Genomic DNA, 19,880 nt, shown 5'->3' with positions numbered 1-19,880 from the left:
AACGTTAAGTTGCTTTTGCACCTTTGTCAGAAATCTTGGGCACACTTGTGTGGGTCTATTTCTGGGTGTTCTGTTTTGTTCTATTGATCTATTTGCCTCTGCCAATACTATATAGTCTTGATGACTGTACCTGTATAAGACTTGGAATTAGGTAGCGTGATTCCTCCTGTTTTAGTCTCCTTTTCCAAAGTCGTTCCAGCTACTGTGACTCCATTGCTGTTCCATATAAACTGCTCGTCTGTATCTGCAAAGAATCTTGCTGGGATTTTGACAGGAGTCGTGTTGAACCTGTATCCCAATTGGAGAATTTTCACCATTGTTGTGTTGAGACTTCCAACTCATGAACGTGGCATGTCTGTCCTTCATTTAGAGCTTTGATTTCTTTCATCCACATTGTGTAGTTTTTAGCACACAAGTCCTGCGTGTATTTGTTAGATTTACACCTAAGTACTTAATTTTTTGACTGACTATAGTGTTTCAATTTCAGTGTCTATGTGTTTATATGTGTCATAGTTCACAGAAAAAGAACTTATTCGTTCTAGGAGTTATTGTAGATTCGTTGGGATTTTCCATGTAGAAAAATCATGTCACCTGGAAAGAGATAGTTTTATTTTTTCCTTTCTGATCTGCTTGCCTTTTCTTTTCTTATCTTGCCCTATTGCATGGATAGAACTTTCAGCTATGTGGTTAAGAGGAAACATACACTTGCCTTTTTCCTCATCATAAGTGGAAAGCTTCTAGTTTTTCACCATTAAATATGATGTTAGCTGTAGGGCTTTTGTAGATGTTTATTATCAAGTTGACGAATTTCCCCTCAGTTCCTATTCTTCTGAGAGTTTTCATCATGAATAGGTTTTGAATTTTTCAAACACATTTTCTACATTGATATAATGTAATTTTTTCTTCTTAAGCTTATTAATATGTTAGCTTACATTGATTTATTTTGGAATTTTGAACCAGCTTTGCATATCTGGAATAATCCCCAAGCTGTATAATTATTTTCATCCATTGCTGGATTTTATATGCTATTTTTTTCTTGAATTTATTTCATTATTTTGAGAGAGAGAGCACACACGAATGCATGCTCAGAAGCAGGGGAGGGACAGAGAGAGAGAAGGAGAGAGTATCCCAAGCAGACCCTGTGCTGTCAACACAGCGCATGACATGGGGCTCGAACTCACAAATTGTGAGATCATGACCTGAGTTGAAATCAAGAGTTGGACGTTTAACCAATTGGCTAAGCCACTCAGGTTCCCAATATACTAATATTTTTCTTAAGAATTTTTATGTCCATATTCATGAGAGATATTGTTCTGTAGGGTTCTCTCTCTTTTTGGTCTTTGTCTCCTCTTTGTATCAGGTTAGTATTAGCTACATAAAATTAATTGGAACTATTTCCTCTTCTTCTGTATTCTGGAAAGGATTGTGTAGAATTCACGTTAATTCTTCCTTAAATGTTTGGTAGAATTCTCCAGTGAAATCATCTGAGGCTGCGCATTTCTTTTTGGGGAGGCTTTTAATTATGAATTCAATTTCCTTAAGAGTTATAGGGCTATCAAATTATTTATTTATATTGGATAAGATGTGGTAGTTTGTGGTTTTTGAGGAATTGGTCCAGTTCACCTCAGTTGCCATGTTTAAGTGTGTAGACATGTTTGTTCCCATATGGGGTCTACAGGGTCTGTATTGATATCATCTGTCTCATTCCTAGTACTGGTAATTTGTGACTGCTTTCTTTGTTAGTCTTGCTAGAAATTTGTCAATTTTACTGATCTTTTCAGGGAACTTTTCACTGACTTTCTCTGTTTTCCTTTTTTTTCTGATTTTAATCTATTGATTTCTGCTCTTTATTATTTCCTTCTGTCTACTTTCCTTGAGTTTATTTTGCTCTCCTTTTTCTAGCTTCTTGATGTGTACATTTAGATAATTGAGTTGAGACTTTTTGAAATGCAAACATTTAGTGCTAAAAATTTCACTCCTAGCACACCTTTAACTGTGTCCTGCAAAATTTTGGTGCCACGTTTTCATTTTCATTCAGTTCTCAGTATATTTTTCCCTTGGATTTTCTTTGACCCATGGATTATTTAGAAGTTTATTGTTTAATTTCTAAGTGTTTAGAGATTTTCTTGCTAGATATATGTTAGTTGATTTCTAGTTCAACACTATACTGATTAAAGAATGCAGTCCAAGTGATTTTGAATCTTTTAATTTTGCTGAGATTTGTTTTATGGTCAGGATATATATGGTCTCAGTCCGTGTCATGTTTTGTGGACACTTGAAATGAGTGTGTGTTCTGCTTTTGTTGGATTGAGTGTTCTATAAATGCTGATTAGAACTGTTAATCCATGGCACTGTTGACTACTTCTCAAGCTTTGCTGATTTTCTTTTTATTTGTTCAGTTGCTAAAAAAGTAGTGTTGAAGTCTCCAACTATAATTGTGGGTTTGTCTATTTCTCCTTTCTGTTCCATCCAAAAACTCCATGTGAAGTTTCGCTTCACATATTTCTAGCTAGGTTGTTTGAGCGTACATGTTTAGGATTCCTATGTCTTCTTGGTGGATTTATATCTTTATATAATGTCTTTCTGTCCCTGGCATTTTTGTTTGTTTTGATGAGTAGTTTATTTGCTATTACTGTAGCCACTGCTACTTCCTTTGATTGATGCTTGCATGGTACATCTTTTTCCATCCTTTTACTTTTAACCTGTCTGTAACATTGTATTTAAAGTGAGTTTCTTATAAAAGACATATAGTTGGATCATCCTTCTTTAATCCACTTAGTCAGTGTCTGTCTTTTCATTGGTATATTTAGCCCATTTATATTTAATGTAATTATTGGTATGTTAAGGCTTAAATCTTCCATTTTACTATTTGTTTTCTGTTTGGTCTATTTTTCTCTATTTTTTTTTCTTCTTCATTCCTTTAGGGTTATGATAATATTTTTTAGAGATCCATATTGATTTCTGTAGTCTTTTTGAGTGTATCTCTTGATAGCCTTTTTAGTGGTTGGTCTAGATATCATATTATTATAGATATCATATTATTATAAATAATCACAATATACTGTCATTGTTTTACCAGTTAAGAATAGGGTGTAGAAACCTTACCTCCCTTTATGGCTCTTCCCCTCTGTTTATTATAATTATCTTAAATATTTCCTCTACATACATTTAGAAGCACAACAGACAGTGTTATCATGTCTTTCTCAGCTGTCAAACATAATATATAAAATTCCAGAGAAGGAAAACTAGTCACTTTCACTTTTCACATTCTTTTCTCCTTTCTGATGTTCCAAGGTTCCTTCTTCTGTTTTTGCCTTTGTATTTAAATACATTCATTTAGCAGTTGTTTTAGGGCAAGTCTGCTATAAAAAATGCTCTCATTTTCCCTTTTTTGAGAATGTCTTAATTTCTCTGTCATTCCTGAAGGATGGATATATATATATATATATATATATATATATATATATATATATATATTTAATGTTTATCTTTGAGAGAGAGAGAGAGAGAGAGAGAGTGGGTGTGTGTGAGAGTGCAGGGGAGGGGCAGAGAGAGAGGGAGACAGAAAATCCCAAGCAGGCTCTGCACTGTCAGCACAGAGCCTGACACAGGGCTTGATTCCACAAACCATGAGATCATGACCTGAGCTAAAATCCAGAGTCGGACACTTAACTGACAGAGCCACCAGGAACCCCCTCCTCCTGAAGGATATTTTTGATGGGTCTCTGGATTGGTAGATTTTTGGGATTTGGAGCTGATGGTTGTTTTCTTCCGGCACTTGGAGAATGTTGTGCAATTTCCTTGTGGCCTCTGTGGTTTCTGATGGGAAATCCTTTTTGCTCGGATTGTGTTTCCCTCATAGGTAAAGTGTCATTTTCCCCTGGCTGCTGTTAAGATTTTGTCTTTGAATTTAGCTTTCAGAATTTTAACCATGTGTCTTGGAGGAGATTTGGGCTTACCCTGTTTAGGGTGCTCAGCTTTGTGAATCTTTAGGTTTATATCTCTTGCCAAACTTGAGAAATTTTCAGACATCAAGTTTTTGAATGCCCTTTCAGCCACACCTTCTTTTTTTCCCCTTCTGGAACTCTGATAATATGAATGTTAGATCTTTTGTTATAGCCCCACACTCCCTGAGGCTCTGTCCTTTTTTTTTTTTTTTTTAGACTGTTTTCTCCCTGTTGTTGGAATTGGATGATTTCTGTTGTTCTCTTATCTAGTTTACTGACTCTCTCCTCTATCCCTCATCTTTCTATTCAGTGCATCCCCTGAGCTGTTTATTTTGGTTTGTGTATTTTTCAGTTATAGTATTTCCATTTGGCTCTTTTTGGCTCTTTTTATATTTGGCTCTTTTTATATTTATTTATTTGCTGAGGCTTTCTATTTCTTTGCTAAGGCTTCTAGTTTTTCATTTCTTTCAAGTATGTTCATAATTGTTCATTGAAGCATTTTTATTATGACTGCTTTACAATCTTTGGTAGGTAAAGCTAACACTTCAAGCCTCAGCATTAGGGTCTACAGATGAGATCTTCCTGGTTTTTGGTATGACTAGTGATTTTCTGTTGAAACCTGAACACTTTTGTACTATATTATGAGACTCTGGATCTCACTTAAGCCTTGTGTTGTTGTTTTTTTAAGATTCTATTTATTTTGAGAGAGCGAGAGAGAGAGCACAAGCAGGGGAGGGACAGAGAGAATCCCAAGCAGGCTCTGCCCTGCCTGTGCGGAGCCTGATGCAGGGCTCAAACTCATAAAGTGTGAGATCATGACCTGAGGTGAAATCAAGAGCCAGACGCTTAACTGAATGAGTCACTCAAGCACCCCTAAGCCCTGCATTTTAACAGCTTTTTCTGACACTGCTCTGCCAAGGTGGGTGAGGGGTCCCTATTACTAACATGGGGGTGGGAGTCCGGGTTTACCACTAGGCTTCTGCTGACATCTGTGCTGAGGGGTCTAGTCCATGTGCTGGGCGGGGTGGGTGGGTGGGAGTTTGGTCTCCCTATGTGGTCTCCACTGACATGGGGGGGGTACCACCTGCTCCCTACGTGGCTGCTTTGCCAACCCAGCAGAGTTGGGTGGGGGTCATCGGCCTTGTTCCAGCTTCATAAGGGAGGACACCCAGGCTGCCTCTTGGCCCTTGTTGTCATGGGTACAGGCTGTGCTGTGCTGTTTTTGGCAGTGTTTGATGAGAGTGGAGCTGCTGTTGTCCAAAATGTGCTAAGTAGCTCCCTTCCTGGGCCTCTGGCTGGGGAGAGGTGACCTCAGTCGGGGCTTCACCTACACTTGGTGCTCCCGGGTTGCTGGCTGACTCAGCTCCAGTGTGAAGTGCATAAGGCCAAAGGACAGCCCAGGGAGCCCCACAGGTGTGGCTCCTCAGACTCCCTAGGACTGCAGAAGTCTGTCTTCCGTCCACCCCTCGTAGCCTCCTGTGCATATAATCTGCAGGGTTTTAGTTGTGCCTAGTGGGAGGGGTAGGAAGAATGTGTCTTCTCCGTCTCCCTGGCAGCAGTCAGCTCTTCCTAGGGTTTTGTCTTCTCAGTAGCCTTGAGAGGAGTTCAGAGAGAATGTCTAATGCCCTAATGTATGCATTGCTTTGGTCTTGTATCCAAGCGTCCAGTTTCTGCCTGCTCCCAGGAAAGCTTAGAAGTCAGTCTAGGGGTTCCGGGGCTCCCTGAGATTACCTGTACGGAACGCCTTTATCGGTTGGCCGACTGTTGTGATTGAGCCCTCCTTACAGACCCCAGAATTGAATTGGCTCAGGCTCTTGTGCTGTTTAGTATGTGTGCTGCCGAGGCGAGCACTTGTGCTCTTTAGATTAAAAAATACATTCGAAGTTTCGTTATTTTAAATTTTACAAATGAAAAATTTTTATGGGAAGTTCCTTTTGTACTCTTTATTTGTTTGTTTCTGGATAGGTATTAAGACCACCCTTTTGGGAATGGCACGGTTAAACTATGCTTACTTTCTCAATTCACAGTGCTAGATACTATGCTAATATTACAAGTGTGCTTTCATTTGAGAATCCTCCCAGGAATGAAGCAACGGTTAATAGCCACATAAGCATACACTCATATGGGTGGTTTTTTTAGTTGCTTTTGGCAAGTGGAAGATGCTTGCTTATTATTAAGTACATTTCATCCTGAAGTAAGGGTAACGGTGACTATGGGGCTCCGTCTCCCTGCAGCGACCCATTCTCTAAATGCTATATGCAAACAGGGCTGCTTAGAACAAGTTGCCATTAGAGGCTGGCCTGTTTGGTGAGTTTTCCCATCAGCCTCCCCTTTGGGTAATGCCATAGAGCCTTTTGAGATTCAGAAGTGTTCCAACTGTTTGAATCTTGCCATTTGTAAATGAAAAAAAATGTTAGATTTGCATTTGAAAAAAGAATTCAAGTGTGTTCATGAAGACAGCTTATATCTGCTGAGCCCTTTTTATTCCCCAGAACATGTGGTTCTCAGCAAGTTCTGGACCTCCCTGTACCACACTCACACACACACATAAACAGGCACAGAGCCGTCCTGATTTGAAGATTTTGGTAATGTGTTTTTGAACAGGGCATAAAAATATATCTCTGTAATTACATGATATTTAGTGATTAGATAATTATGGATAATTGCATGGGGTAGTTCTAAGTGCTAAAGTGTTACCATAAGATCTAAAATGTACAAATTGCATAATAATTATTCTTGGGAGTTATTTGGTAATTCTGAGCATAATTATCATGTGATCTGCAGTGCATGTAATTAATGCATAATCACATGCATTTTGCCTTCATAACTACTTCGCTCTTGTTATAAAGCTCTTTGTCATAACATTTGAGTATAAATATAATGTAATTGGCTCCCAGATACAGCACATTAGGCCCCATGATAATTGCCTTCAGAGTAACAGTACCCTTATTTCATTACAAACGTGTGGCTCTTAGGCAGGCTGGAGCTCCAAGGAGCCCGAGACGTGGCGGTGAGGAGCAGGACGGCGGTTGAGTGGTGGGTAAACGTGTGCACATTTGGGTCGAGAATGTCTTTGCTACGACCAGGACCTTTCCATGAGAAAGTCTGCATCTTTTGCTGGGGACAAATCTGTGAAATGTGCTCCTGGTTCAAGGGCGCCTTGCTGTCCAGCCACGCCACCACTGCGCCTAGTGTTTTTCATCTGGCAAAGCACCCATCATATTTCTGGTCTAGATGTCTCAGAAGGCGGGGATTTCTAGAAGGAAAAGACCTTATCAGTAAACCGCAGTGAGCGCCTTGGCATTGCGAGAAAACTTGGAAACAGCAGCAGTTTCTCCTATGACTGAAACAAGAGCTTTGCTCACCTTCCACGTTGATAATGCAGCTTTTGCATCTGTCCCCAGGCTTCACATGGCAGGATGACTACACCCAGCACGTGATGGCCCAGGAACTCTTGAACCTTCCCTCCCCGCAACATCTGGACGCCTCCAGCACAGCCAGGTAAGTAGATGCGGTTTATGTCTCCTTGCTCTCTGGCCACAGCCAGCATCCATCAAGGTTGTTTTTGTTTGAACCTATTGTCTTTTGGGTGTAGAGGGACCAGAGAGTTGGAGAAGTCCAATACGGAGCAGATGGGTGCTTTCCTTTCCTCTGTGTCCTAGCCCAGTGGAGCCAGATGCATTGGCGTAACCCTGTAGCCAGGGGCTGTCCTCGTTGACAGACCTCCCAAGGGCCCTGTCCCTTTCCCAAGACCCTTGGAAAGCCCTGCATCTTCAGAGCCTTGGTTGGAAGCAGAGAAGTCAAGATTTCTCATTTCCCAGTAAGAATTTATGTTCTCTTTAGTACAAAAAGCAAAATTAAATCCTGGAAGTTTTCCCGCTGCCAGAGCCTAGCAGTGCTGCGCTGAGTGTTTCACTCTGCAACATCTCATCGCCTCCTCGCGGCGCACCGTGAGGGCTCCTAATCTCCCATGCACCCTTGCAGGGAAGGAAAGTGGGACACAAGAAGTTGGAGACTTAGTCCAGAGCAGACAGGCCACAGTGAGCCAGCTGGGATTGTCTCGTCCCTCAGCCATTGAACTATATATTCTTCAAGTGAATAAAAAGTGAAAAGCCCTTTCCCAAAGGCTTAGGGAAGTTGGGAAAGTCCTTTTTTTTTTTTTTCCCCAAAGAAAGAGACTATTTGAAACTTCAGTTAGGAAAATCTCAGTTACACAGAAACGTGGGCATCTGCCTTTAGCTCATGTTCCTCTAATAAGTGAAGGAGCTAAGCCGCCAAGAAGTTCATTTCCGAATCCAGGGAGATTAGGTGAGTGAGCCCGTGTAAAGGACTTGTGCACACTGAAAACACGTTCCCATGTTAGCTCTTCTCCAGCCAGACTAGGAGTTTCTTTAGGTGGAAAATGTGTCCGTCTATGTCCTGCGCCCAGCTGTCAACCTTGAAGGCCTCCTTTGTCAAAGAGAATATGCCATTAGAGCCTGTGAGTGTGTGTAAGACTTCTCTGTAAGAAAAAACAACCAAAAACCAAAGTCAAGCTATCTTGAATTTCCATTTTTGTTTTAGATGACTTCATACTCTTTGCACTTGTCTTTAAATTACCCTTGGGCATTTCAGTGCTGCCCACTGCTCCTTCCTTCCTAGTGAAGATTGAACTTCACTAAGATGAGGGGCACTGTGCCAGGTAACCTTGAACTCCACCACGAGCAAAGGGTAACTCCTTGGACAGCTGAGGTGAGAGAAAGACCAGAGCACAGCATCACCCAAAGACCTACGTTTGCAGACGAGGTGAGGCTGTTGAACAGACACCTGGATGACCACCTTCTTACCAATGTCAGTATTGTCATTTGCAAAAATTGCCAGCTTTATTATGAAAAGCGACAGCTTATCTTTGTTGCTTTTTAATAAATAAGATTAAAAGTTTAAAAATATTCATATTAGAGATTGGAATTTTCTTCTTTATGGATTTCCTATGCATGATCCTTGCCCATATGAAAAGTATTTTTTTATTTTTCTGTTTTGTTTCTTTCAGCGTAGAGCCTTTATATTTGAGGCTAGTAACCTTTCACGTATCCCGTCTTGTAGAGGTATCTTTTTGGTCTGTACCGTAGATGACACCAGTATAGTTGCTAATGACAACAGAGTGCCCTTAGCTCTCTCTAGGCTCGATTTTTAATCTCTGTCTTTGAGAGTGTTGAACCTAAGTAAACCAATCATCCCAGCTCCACCAGCAGAGCCCTATTTTTGGAGGACTTGATGGGACGTTCTCCACATTCCTGTCTGTCTCACTCCTGGCTCTGGCCCCCGAGGGACAGTGTTCCTAGGCGGCGTCAGTAGGTGCCCGTGTCCTCAGGCTGGGTCTGGGTTTGGCCAGTGGGATTCAGCCCAGCTCAGAGGGCAGAGAAGAGGGGGTCAGGATGGCAGCGGGACCTGGGCAGCGTGTCTCCTCCCTCCCGTTGGTCTGGTGGTTCGCCATGGTCATCTCTGTTGTGCCTCTCGGTCCTGTAAACGGTGCCTTGTTCAGTTACACGGACATCCTGCTTCAGGGTCCAGTCTGTTTCCTGATGGCGCTCTGCCTGACAGACAGTCTCAGCAGCAGAATAGAGGCACGGACTCCTGCCATCGTCTGGCTCCGGCCTCCTTGCAGCGAGGGTCACGGTCAGACGGGCATCATGGTACAGACAGTACTTTTCCCTCTTTTCAAAACTTTCTGCACTTTCTTTAGCATTGAGATGATCTGTTTACCAGTGTACGTACTTTTTAATAGTCTTTCTCTGTAGGTATATCTCATAACACTTCGTTGTCTTCCAAGACTATTGGTAAAATATGCTCACGGTTTTTCTTGTGTAAAATTGAGGCATTTGTATTTGTGCAGAGAGCTACCATCCTTTTCTCAGGGACTTCCACATTTGTTAACTCGTGATACATAGAATTGGATTATAGTTTAAAAATCCATTCAAGGGGCGCCTGGGTGGCGCAGTCGGTTAAGTGTCCGACTTCAGCCAGGTCACGATCTCGCGGTCTGTGAGTTCGAGCCCCGCGTCAGGCTCTGGGCTGTTGGCTCAGAGCCTGGAGCCTGTTTCCGATTCTGTGTCTCCCTCTCTCTCTGCCCCTCCCCCGTTCATGCTCTGTCTCTCTCTGTCCCAAAAATAAATAAACGTTGAAAAAAAAAAAAATCCATTCAACATGTAGGTAGTGGTCACTCTTCTCGTTTTTAGCATAATTTTTTTTCACACTTTTAACATGATTTTTAAAATTACTTATCTCTTGGATTTTCTTACTGTCCTTACACTTACTTTCTTTAAAATGGTTATTTATTTACTTTGAGAGGGAGAGAGAGCATGCATGTGTGCACATGAGTCGGGGAGGGGCAGAGAGAGAGGGAGAGAGAGAATCCCAAGCAGGCTGCATGCTGTCCGCACAGACCCCGATGTGGGGCTTGAACTCACAAACCGTGAGATCGTGACCTGAGCCGAAGTCAAGAGCTGGACGCTTAACTGAGCATCCCAGAACCCTTAGACTTGTTTTTTTTTTTTTTTTTAATTTTTTTTTCAACATTTATTTATTTTTGGGACAGAGAGAGACAGAGCATGAACAGGGGAGGGGCAGAGAGAGAGGGAGACACAGAATCGGAAACAGGCTCCAGGCTCTGAGCCATCAGCCCAGAGCCCGACGCGGGGCTCGAACTCACGGACCGCGAGATCGTGACCTGGCTGAAGTCGGATGCTTAACCGACTGCGCCACCCAGGCGCCCCCCCCCCCTTAGACTTGTGTTTTATAAAGCTTCTTGAGTTCAACTTTTTTTCATGTTTCTACTTACTCATTTTTTTAAAAAGTAAGGAAATTACAAAAGTTTGTGCATTAGCTTTGGAACATAGTTTTCGTCCCATCCTGTGACTGACGTCTACTTGTTTGCTTTTGCTCTAAATTATCTGTCACTGTAATTTTGTACCTTTTGGAAGTAGCTAGTGCCTGGTTTTTCATGTTTATATTGTTTTTAAACTTGAAATCAGCACTTAGTTTATTTCATTTTAGTCAGACAATGTGACCTGTTCAGCTTTTAGTTTCTGGAGATTTTGAGGTTTTCTCTGTGGCCTATTTTATACCATCTTGTTATTAATTTTCAATGGATAAAGATATCATACCCACTATTTGCAGGGTACAGGTTTTTTATATATAGTTGATGATTCTATATAGTTTATAATATGTCCTTAATTATATTTGACTTACTGAAATTTCTCAGACAAAACTGTTTCTGTAAATTTTCCTTTTGTTGTTAATATATTACCCTTAAACACTGAGGCTCTGACTTTTGGGCACATAAAGACTGCTGCATTACATCTTAATTGGTGATCGCTGTACCCATGGTCACTTCCAAAGGGTGCCTTTGTTGACTTTAATGGTTTTTGTCTTGGATTCCATTTTTCTAAAATTAGTATTGCCATTCCTGCTTTTTCTTTTTCATTTGCTGCCTAATTGATCTGGCTGTCCTTTAAAATTTCACCCTTTGGACTTTCTCTATTTTACACGTGGATTTTCTGAACGTCAGTCGACACTTTTTCAGCCCCCTGGACAGCTCGGTGAAGGCCCTGCTGTCCCTGCCTGCTCCCATTTCCTCTGTGGAGTGTGAACTGTTTGCTTTTGTTGTCTGTCGTGTTGTGACCATCACCTTCTTGGTTTGCAGATGTTTTTAAAGTGCAAGTTTCTATCATTATTAGTGAAGAAATCGGTATCTTCCACCTTATTACGCTTCTGCCTTCTTTCCCTCTGTCGCCTCTCTAGGCACTGCTTCTGACCCAGGGGCCCCCAGCACCTGGCACGTGCCTTTTACCAGGTTGACATGTGGTCAGTATTGAATCAGTGAAGGAAAGACAGAATGAATGATCTACTGACACTTTTGAACTATTATGTGGGTAACCACACCAACCAAGAATCCTTCCTCACTTTCTTCGTTCCATAGGGCATTTCTAGAGCATTCTACACTTGATAGATTTGTCAGTATCCACAACTGGCTAGTGAGATATACTTGGCATGCTTCATACAAGACAGTTAACCTTCAGAGAGATTAACTTGCCTGGATGGTTTAGAATCACCTTCAGGAAGCCCAGCCCTGCTTCTGTGCTGCCCAGAGTAAGCACTGCATGTGAAACCCAGAAAGTAGGCCCATCAGTAATCAGATGCCGGACGTAAGGAACGGAGGGGAAGCGTGAGGGGTCACTGAGAACGCAGGAATCTGAGCCTGCCCTTTGCTGGTTCTCCTGAGAGCCAGAGGAGGTGAGCAGGAGGCCCGCAGCCTGTGTGGAGCTCTGGTGAGTCACACAAGACTGCCCGGGAGCATTGTGTCAGGTGGTCACGAGGCTTCTACGTGAAGAGTGAAAAGGTGGTTTCTCAGTAGCTACCACGACTGCGAAAGGAGTGAGAACAAGGCTCACTGCCTGCGCCCTGTAAAGATTTCGTTCCTAGTCTGGGCTTTTTTTTTTTTTTTTTTTTAAAGCAAATTTTCAAAATATTACATTATTCTAAAATCTTACATTCTAAATCTTACATTATTTGGAGCCTGAAGGTCTGTGCATGCATGTGAGAAAGAGAATACTGGAGTCCTAAATGCAAAGTGCGTTTGGTCTTTTAGAAGTGGAAAATGTATACTTACAAAGTTTTGACCGACTTCGAGCTGAATGCCAGGCTAAGCCCATTTGCAAGTTCACTGCTCCAGGCTTGCCCCACGTAGTGACGGCAGACTCTTCACTGTAACATATTACAGCATCACAGACAAACCCACTGGCAACAGACATTCCAGGAGGATGAACAAGACAACCGAAAGGCACTTTTACGAGGTTAGCAATTCGTGACGGAGAAAGACAAACTGCCAGAGAAGTGAATCGACTTTAGTTAAAATACATGTCGACATCATAGAACATATTTCCTCCCTTCAATAATGGCCGAGGAGACGCCAGCCATGGTTTGAGGTCAAAGTACCATGAAGTCCTTATCACCTGTGAGGTTCACTATGGTGTAGCTTGAAAAGGCATCAGAAATAAAAGCAGGACAACTTTGTCAATTGAGGCAATTAAACGCAAACAAGAGGATTTTCTGTAAGTCCTAGTTTTTATGAAATATGTACAAATACCACACCAACATTAATGATCCATTCTTGAAAACCAGAATTTCTATGTGAAAAACCTAGCCAGGATCCTGTTCCTGTAAGTGGGAAGTCTAGAATGAGTCACACACCCACCTAAACCCCAATACATTTCCTGAAGTGTGTCAAAATCACCCTGAAGACCCACATATAAGTAACAAACTGTCATGTTTATGTAAAATACTTAAGACACTGCTTCCTGGTCACTAAAAGTGTAAATGGCTACTAACAAATTGAGCATTTTATTTGCTGTAACTCAACCTCACTCAGCCTGTAAGACATATACACAGACCAGACACACAAATGTAGACACACACACGGATGCACACAGGCATGCACACACACACATGGATGCACCAGAAAGGCACACACACACACACACACACACACACACAGACATATAGACACATGTAGACACAGGGCCCTGAATGGGGGAAGTTGATGCATTCTCAGGCCTTGAGCTCTGTTCCCTCTTCTCCTGGGTTTATGGCCTTTCTTTCTTTTTAAAAATTTTTAAGCTTATTCATTTTATGAGAGAGAGAAAGCACGAGCCACTCTCTCTGCCTCTCTCATGCTGACAGTCTGCACTGTCAGCACGGAGCCTGATGTGGGACTTGAACTCATAAACCGTGAGATCATGACCTGAGCCTAAGTCAGACGCTCAACCCACTGAGCCACCCAGGTGCCCCTGTGGCTTACGGCCTCAACCCTGTGCTTGCAGAACTGATGGCTATTCTGTTTACATATCAAAATGCCGTATTTCTAGAATTACCACAAAACTTTCTCATAGTTGGTACACTTACAAATAAAAGTGAAAATTAAATGATTACTTAAAAGCAAAGTCTCTCCAAATACAAAACTCAGCACAGAAAGGATGGGAAGAAATGGAAAAAACAGCAGATGAGTCTATGCCCTTCCTGTGTGCTATTTTTCTAAACCTCATGTTGACATTGTGTGAGCTGTACCCGCTTTCCAGCAGTCTGGGATATTCTTATTCAACGTCAAGGGTACTTCTGGCAGATAATTAAAAAAATACAAATTTTAAAAACCAGTATTTACTTACATGAAGGTCAAATGCATTTAGTAGCAAAAAAAAAAAAAAAACCCACCCACATATGTGGCTATGTAAATGTCAGAGCTTATAATTGCTTATAATTACTTATTATTCAAAAATCAGCTGCCACATTTATTGAACATCCACTACAGAGAGCACAATTTGAGGTTATACACAGTTGCCATGGGAAACGTGTCTGGTTCTTTCTACACAAACAGTATTTGTGGTTGTCAAGGAGGCCTAACAGACTGGGAGTATGATGTCTTCTATAATCTAAAATGAGACACTTTTCTTTCAAAAGAAGAGTAATTTGATCATGTCCCCCTTCCCCCCCCCCACCCCCCCCCACTACACCACAATGATCACTTTTGTTATCTTGAATTCACTTTCGGTGATAATTTTTAGGTTGCACAGGAAAGGTGTCATTTAACAGGTTAATAATGTGAAATGTGAGCGTTTTGGGCTAACTCTGCATCGACCCAGAACTTACCGTCTGTGTCCAAGTTCTTTCTCTCAGTCAACACGTTCTCTTTCAGGCCTGCTGAGTTAGGCTCTGCGTAAACTCGGGGCTTTGGAGCAGAGAACGTGAAGAATGTAGAGAGACACGACCCCTTCCCTCAAGCAGCTTTCATTCTAGTGAGAGGATATGTAGCAACAAAAAGTACATATTAAATAAAGAAGGTCATTTCAGTCAGTAATAAAAGCTACAAAGAATTGAAGGTAACGTAATAAGCAATGAGTGGAACACACCTCGGGTTGGGTGTGGCTGGGAGGGAGTTTCTGAGCTACGAGGTGAATGAATGTCCAGGGAAGTGGAGTGTGATTGGGGCTTTTACCAGTTAGTGATGTGACCTGGTGAACTTTTCCAGAGGCCCCCATGGCTTCCAGGTGACAGAGGGGAGAGGCCCCCCGGGGCCATCACGCACGGCTGCTCGTGACTTACATGAGGGGGACGTGGATGGGTTTGGGGGGTCTCTGGGTCAGCCCGAAGGAGTGTGTGATGTGCGAGTGAGGAACAGAGACGAGGGAGAAGGGAAGTGAGCCCTGTGGGCTACGGCCGGGGCACAGGTGGGTGATGTTGCCATTTGCAGAGATGTGTCAGTGGGCACAGCGAAGCCGGCCGCAGACGGCGTGCTGCGGGAGGAAAAACAAACCGGCAGGTAGCTTCTGAGGAGAGGGGACCTGCACTTGATGGTCTGGGAAGTCCTCAGCCTCTCCACGTTACACATGGTGCCGGTGTTAGAGCTCATCGTCAGACAAGCTCCTCGCAGGGATCAGGGCCTCAGAGAGTTCAGTGACACAGAGGGGTCTCCGAAGAGAGAGCTTGCTGCTTGGTCTCCTGCCCCATTTAGGGTGCGTCGTGGCCCTTTGGGGGCGGCTGCTTTGCTCAAAGCAAGGCCGTCAGCGGGCTGGGAAGTTCTGGTCGGCGGGTCCAGGCTGTGAGATGGGTGGGCACAGAGGTCAGCTCTCCAGAGCCAGGGCTCTGGGAGGCCGTGGGGAATGGGAGGACTGGGGGCTGATCCAGACAGGAGGCCACCGAGGGGCCAGATGAGTTTCCTGGATGGGTTGAGGCCCGTGACCCTGACTTCCTGCCGGTAGGGGTGCTACCCGGTCGCTTCCTCTGTGCCTCTGGTTCTGGTCGTGCTCAGCCTGTGCAGAACGCCTCTGTCTGCTGGGCAGTTGATCGTTCTCTTAATGACTTTGAGCATAAGTCCAGCGGTTGCCCTCTCGCCTCTCACGTCCGTGCTGGATCGGTCAGCCTGCATTTCCGGCCTCGTCCTGGCCTCCCCTCCTGGACACGGCCACGGCCTTTCTGGTCGGCACTCGGGCGTGAAGCAGCGTCTAGCTTCGGAACAAGCCCCATTTGTGTCTCGCCGCCACGTGGAAAGAAGGCAGAACGCTTCTCTCGGTCACTCCTGCTGCAAACCTGTGTGCCTGGCGTGGACCGCACACACAGATGGCGATGCGTACGTGGCTCTTCCGTAGTGCCAGCGTAGAAATGTTTGGCACTGCGTCAGTTTCCTGCTGTGACAGATGACCACAGACCTCGTGGCTTACACGGTGACCGCCTGTCACCTCGCAGTTCCCTGCGTCCCAAGCTCAGCCTGGGCCTCCCTGAGCCAAAGCCTGTGGTGTCGCAGGGCGGCCCCTTCTAGAGGGCCGGGCTGGAACTGTTTCCTCCCTTTTGCGCTCTTCCCCACCTTCCTGGAAGTCATCCTGCCCCTCATCGCTCCGCCACCGCCTTCCACCTCCTCGCCCTCTGTTAAGGACCTGTGGCCACCCTGGGGCTCCGGGGTAACCCAGGATCAGGCCCCCGTCTCAGAGTCAGCTGACCATGGGTCTAGTGCCATCTGTGCCCTGGGACCCAGCACGCTCGTGGGCCCTGGGAGTCAGGAGGGCACCTCTGGGTCACTCCTCTGCAGCCGTGAGCAGCGAGCCATCGGCAGGCGCTCCCTGCATCTGAACAGTCATGTATGTGGGGTGTTTGCTGAGGCGTCGGGATGCGGTGAGACCAGGGAGGGCTTCATTTCAGGGCTCTTTCTACTGTGTGTCGCTGGGGGAGAGCAGCCTTCGCCTGTGGGACACCCACCTGCCCTGTCTGTAACGAGGTCAGCTCTCAGTTCCGCTGCCTCGACCTGCACTCGCGGCAGCCGGGGCTCAGGCCTCAGACCCGTTCTCGGCTCTTGGTTTTGCCTTTGCCTCCTCTGCCGGTGTTCCTTCCTCCCCAGCCTGTTCCATTTCCCAAACCTCAGACCCCCTTCCACGTGAGCCTCTCGTGTTGCGGGCCCGCCGCCTAGCCCTGCCCTCTGCTCCTAGGATCGGCCTGGCAGCAAGTCCTGGCTGCTTTCTGTCTGCTGGCCTTTGCCTCCCAGCCCCGGTGCTCAGAGAGGCCGCGTTGACCTCTCCGGGGGCCCCTCATCAAGTGCCCACGGTGGCTCGGAGACGCGTCAGGACACCAGGCTCAGGGAGGCGCCTGAGAGATTCAAGTCCAAGGCTAATGTGCGTCAAGGAGGCGGGCCTCACCCTCTGGCCCTGAGACCTGTGTCCTTGCTCAGGCTCCAGGGCCGTCCCGCGTGCATTTCTGTCATGTGGAGCAGAGGGCCAGGCAGCTAATTGACATAAACAAGCGTGCGACTGGCTCATGGTTTCCTTTTGCGTTTCAGAACCTCGAAGCAGAGTGTGGATGAGGACAGGAGGTCCAGTCTGGAGGACGGCGGTGGTCTGGCCAGGGCTGTCCAGCGCTACCTGCCATACCTGGAGGCCCTGTCCCAGGCTGTTGCTCCAAACGCGCGCCTCCGCACAAAGCACAACAGGCCGTCAGCCCAGGTGAGCCTCGGAGCTCCGTGGTCCGGGGTGGGGGGGGGGGTGTCTTTCGCCTGCCACATGCCCTTTTCTCCAGTGTGAGTCTTTGGCATTTCCCGGTTTCTCTCCTGAGTCCCGGACTGGTATGTGGTACAGGGACGGTCAGGGCGTGTGCAGAGAATGTTCCTGGACCCTGCTCAGGGGTGCACACGACACTCCAGCGGTGGCTGCCCACCCACCGTCCACACGGAGCCAGCCAGCAGTCCAGGTCCCTTAGGGGTGAAGGTCTTCAGGATGTCTTCCTTGGAGCAGGCTCGGGAGCTCTAGAAAGCCACCATCAGGGGCGCCTGGGTGGCGCAGTCGGTTAAGCGTCCGACTTCAGCCAGGTCACGATCTCGCGGTCCGTGAGTTCGAGCCCCGCGTCGGGCTCTGGGCTGATGGCTCAGAGCCTGGAGCCTGTTTCCGATTCTGTGTCTCCCTCTCTCTCTGCCCCTCCCCCGTTCATGCTCTGTCTCTGTCCCAAAAATAAATAAACGTTGAAAGCCACCATCAAATACAGATAGGACACCTACAGGCAGCAAAGAGGGTGTTTCCTCCTTTACTGCCTTTACAGCAGTGGACACTCAGTTGTGAGGGAGCAGAACTGGGACCCTGAATTTGGCTGGGGCCAGGGGGGCCCAGGGGAGCCTGCTGTCCTGGTGAGTGAGCCCGGGACTGTGCTGGGGTCAGGGGAGCCTAGAGGTGCTCCCATCCTGCTGAGTGAGCCCGGGACTGTGCTGGGGTCAGGGGGACCCAGGGGTGCTCCCATCCTGGTGAGTGAGCCCGGGACTGTGCTGGGGTCAGGGGGACCCAGGGGTGCCCCCATCCTGGTGAGTGAGCCCAGGACTGTGCTGGGGTCAGGGGAGCCTAGAGGTGCTCCCATCCTGCTGAGTGAGCCCGGGACTGTGCTGGGGTCAGGGGGACTCAGGGGTGCTCCCATCCTGCTGAGTGAGCCCGGGACTGTGCTGGGGTCAGGGGGACTCAGGGGTGCTCCCATCCTGGTGAGTGAGCCCGGGACTGTGCTGGGGTCAGGGGGACCCAGGGGTGCTCCCATCCTGGTGAGTGAGCCCAGGACCGTGCTGGGGTTAGGGGGACCCAAGGGACACTTGAGCCCAGGACTGTGCTGGGGTCACACTGCCAGGCCTGCCTCTCAGGAAGCCTCTGCATCCTGGGCTCGCCTGCCCTAGGTGGGCATCCTGTGTGGTGCGGAGGGTCTAGGCACCCAAGGTCTTCTACTTGGGTAGAAGTTCATTTTCTACCGACACTACATGCCCTCAAGCCATTCTGAGATGCTCAAAAGGACATTTTAAAGAAACAGAATCACAAATGTCAGCTGTTTAGATGGAAAAGAATGACTACTTGTTAAACTGGACTTACGAGATTTTGACTCACCTGGAGAGAGCAGGGACAGTCAGAACCAGGGGCCTCACGCGTCCCGAGGAGGGGGTTTGGGCAAAGTGCTGAAGTCCAGGATGATCGTGGACATGTTGGGTTTTGGCAGTGATGTGCACACTTTTTTGCTGGACGTTAGTTGTGTCCACTGGGATTTGACATATTTTCCTTTCTATGAGTGACGCATGACTGAAGATCCCTTTCCTCTGAGGCTCTGCTGGGGTTTCCTCAGAAGATTTTCCCCAGAAAATATGGGGGACGCAACGTGTGTCCCCTTTTCAATTATGTTCCTGTCAAGAAGCCACTGAAGTGATTAAAGCCCGCCCTGGGCTGAGACTGTGTGCAGCGCCCATGCAAGGTCCTTTCGAGGGCACGCTGCCGATGAGGCCCGAGTCACCTGAGGACAGCAGTGCACTCTGAGCGGGCACTCAGAACTGGTGCTGCGGCCCCGCAAGGTGAGGTCAAGTTAGGTGTGGGCTGAGGTGCAAGGTTGGTTCAGTTCTGCATCTTACGGGCAGAGCCCCCAGAGAAAGGACGTCTGTCGTCCGGGCTTCTCTGGGGTCCTGTGACTTGTGTCAGCCCCTCCTCGAGGTCCTTCACCGTCCATCCCTCGTTTCACAGTCACATTGGGATACAAGGCCCTGTGGGGAGTCCTAGCACCGGCCAGGGCGCCTGCTGAGGCCATGGGGTTCCAGGGCCCCCAGGCCACTTTGAGAGGCTGCTGGGAGCTCCTGCACAGTCACATTTCTGTCCTGGATCGTGGGGATGTGTTTGCCCAGTTCGTGGCATTTGCCATAACGGATTCAGTCCTCACAGACGAGCCCCTAGCAGGAGAGAGTAAGATAACGCGCAATCGGCCAGTCCCACTCCCGCCTGGACCCTTGGCCGGCTTCTCAGTGTGGGCCGTAACCCCGTCTGAGCCGGACCCACTTAACGTTTTTTCTAGATGTTGAACTTAAGATTTTTTATTCATTTATTGAGACTGAGCACTTTCTATGAGCCAGATGCT

General features: G+C 46.4%; 1 protein-coding gene and 1 long non-coding RNA gene across 6 annotated transcripts in view; both read left to right on the top strand.

Moving 5' to 3' along the window:
• The window catches only part of PTPRN2 (protein tyrosine phosphatase receptor type N2), an 809,741-nt gene that overhangs the window by 286,674 nt on the left and 503,187 nt on the right, over positions 1–19,880 (top strand). For all 5 annotated transcript variants that reach the window (XM_045496335.1, XM_045496337.1, XM_045496333.1 and 2 more), the window contains 2 exons: positions 7,352–7,448; positions 17,302–17,464. In XM_045496335.1, coding sequence (XP_045352291.1) covers positions 7,352–7,448; positions 17,302–17,464 — 260 coding nt within the window. The remainder of the gene's footprint in view (positions 1–7,351; positions 7,449–17,301; positions 17,465–19,880) is intronic.
• Positions 7,693–8,879, top strand: LOC123607194. The gene is made up of 2 exons (XR_006716703.1): positions 7,693–7,897; positions 8,511–8,879. It is a non-coding gene; the product is annotated as an uncharacterized LOC123607194 (long non-coding RNA).

Source organism: Leopardus geoffroyi, chromosome A2 (assembly GCF_018350155.1).
Source record: "Leopardus geoffroyi isolate Oge1 chromosome A2, O.geoffroyi_Oge1_pat1.0, whole genome shotgun sequence".
In the NCBI taxonomy this organism is placed as follows: Eukaryota; Metazoa; Chordata; class Mammalia; order Carnivora; family Felidae; genus Leopardus; species Leopardus geoffroyi.
Note: the sequence above shows the minus strand (reverse complement) of the source record. Positions and strands in the feature narration are given on the sequence as shown.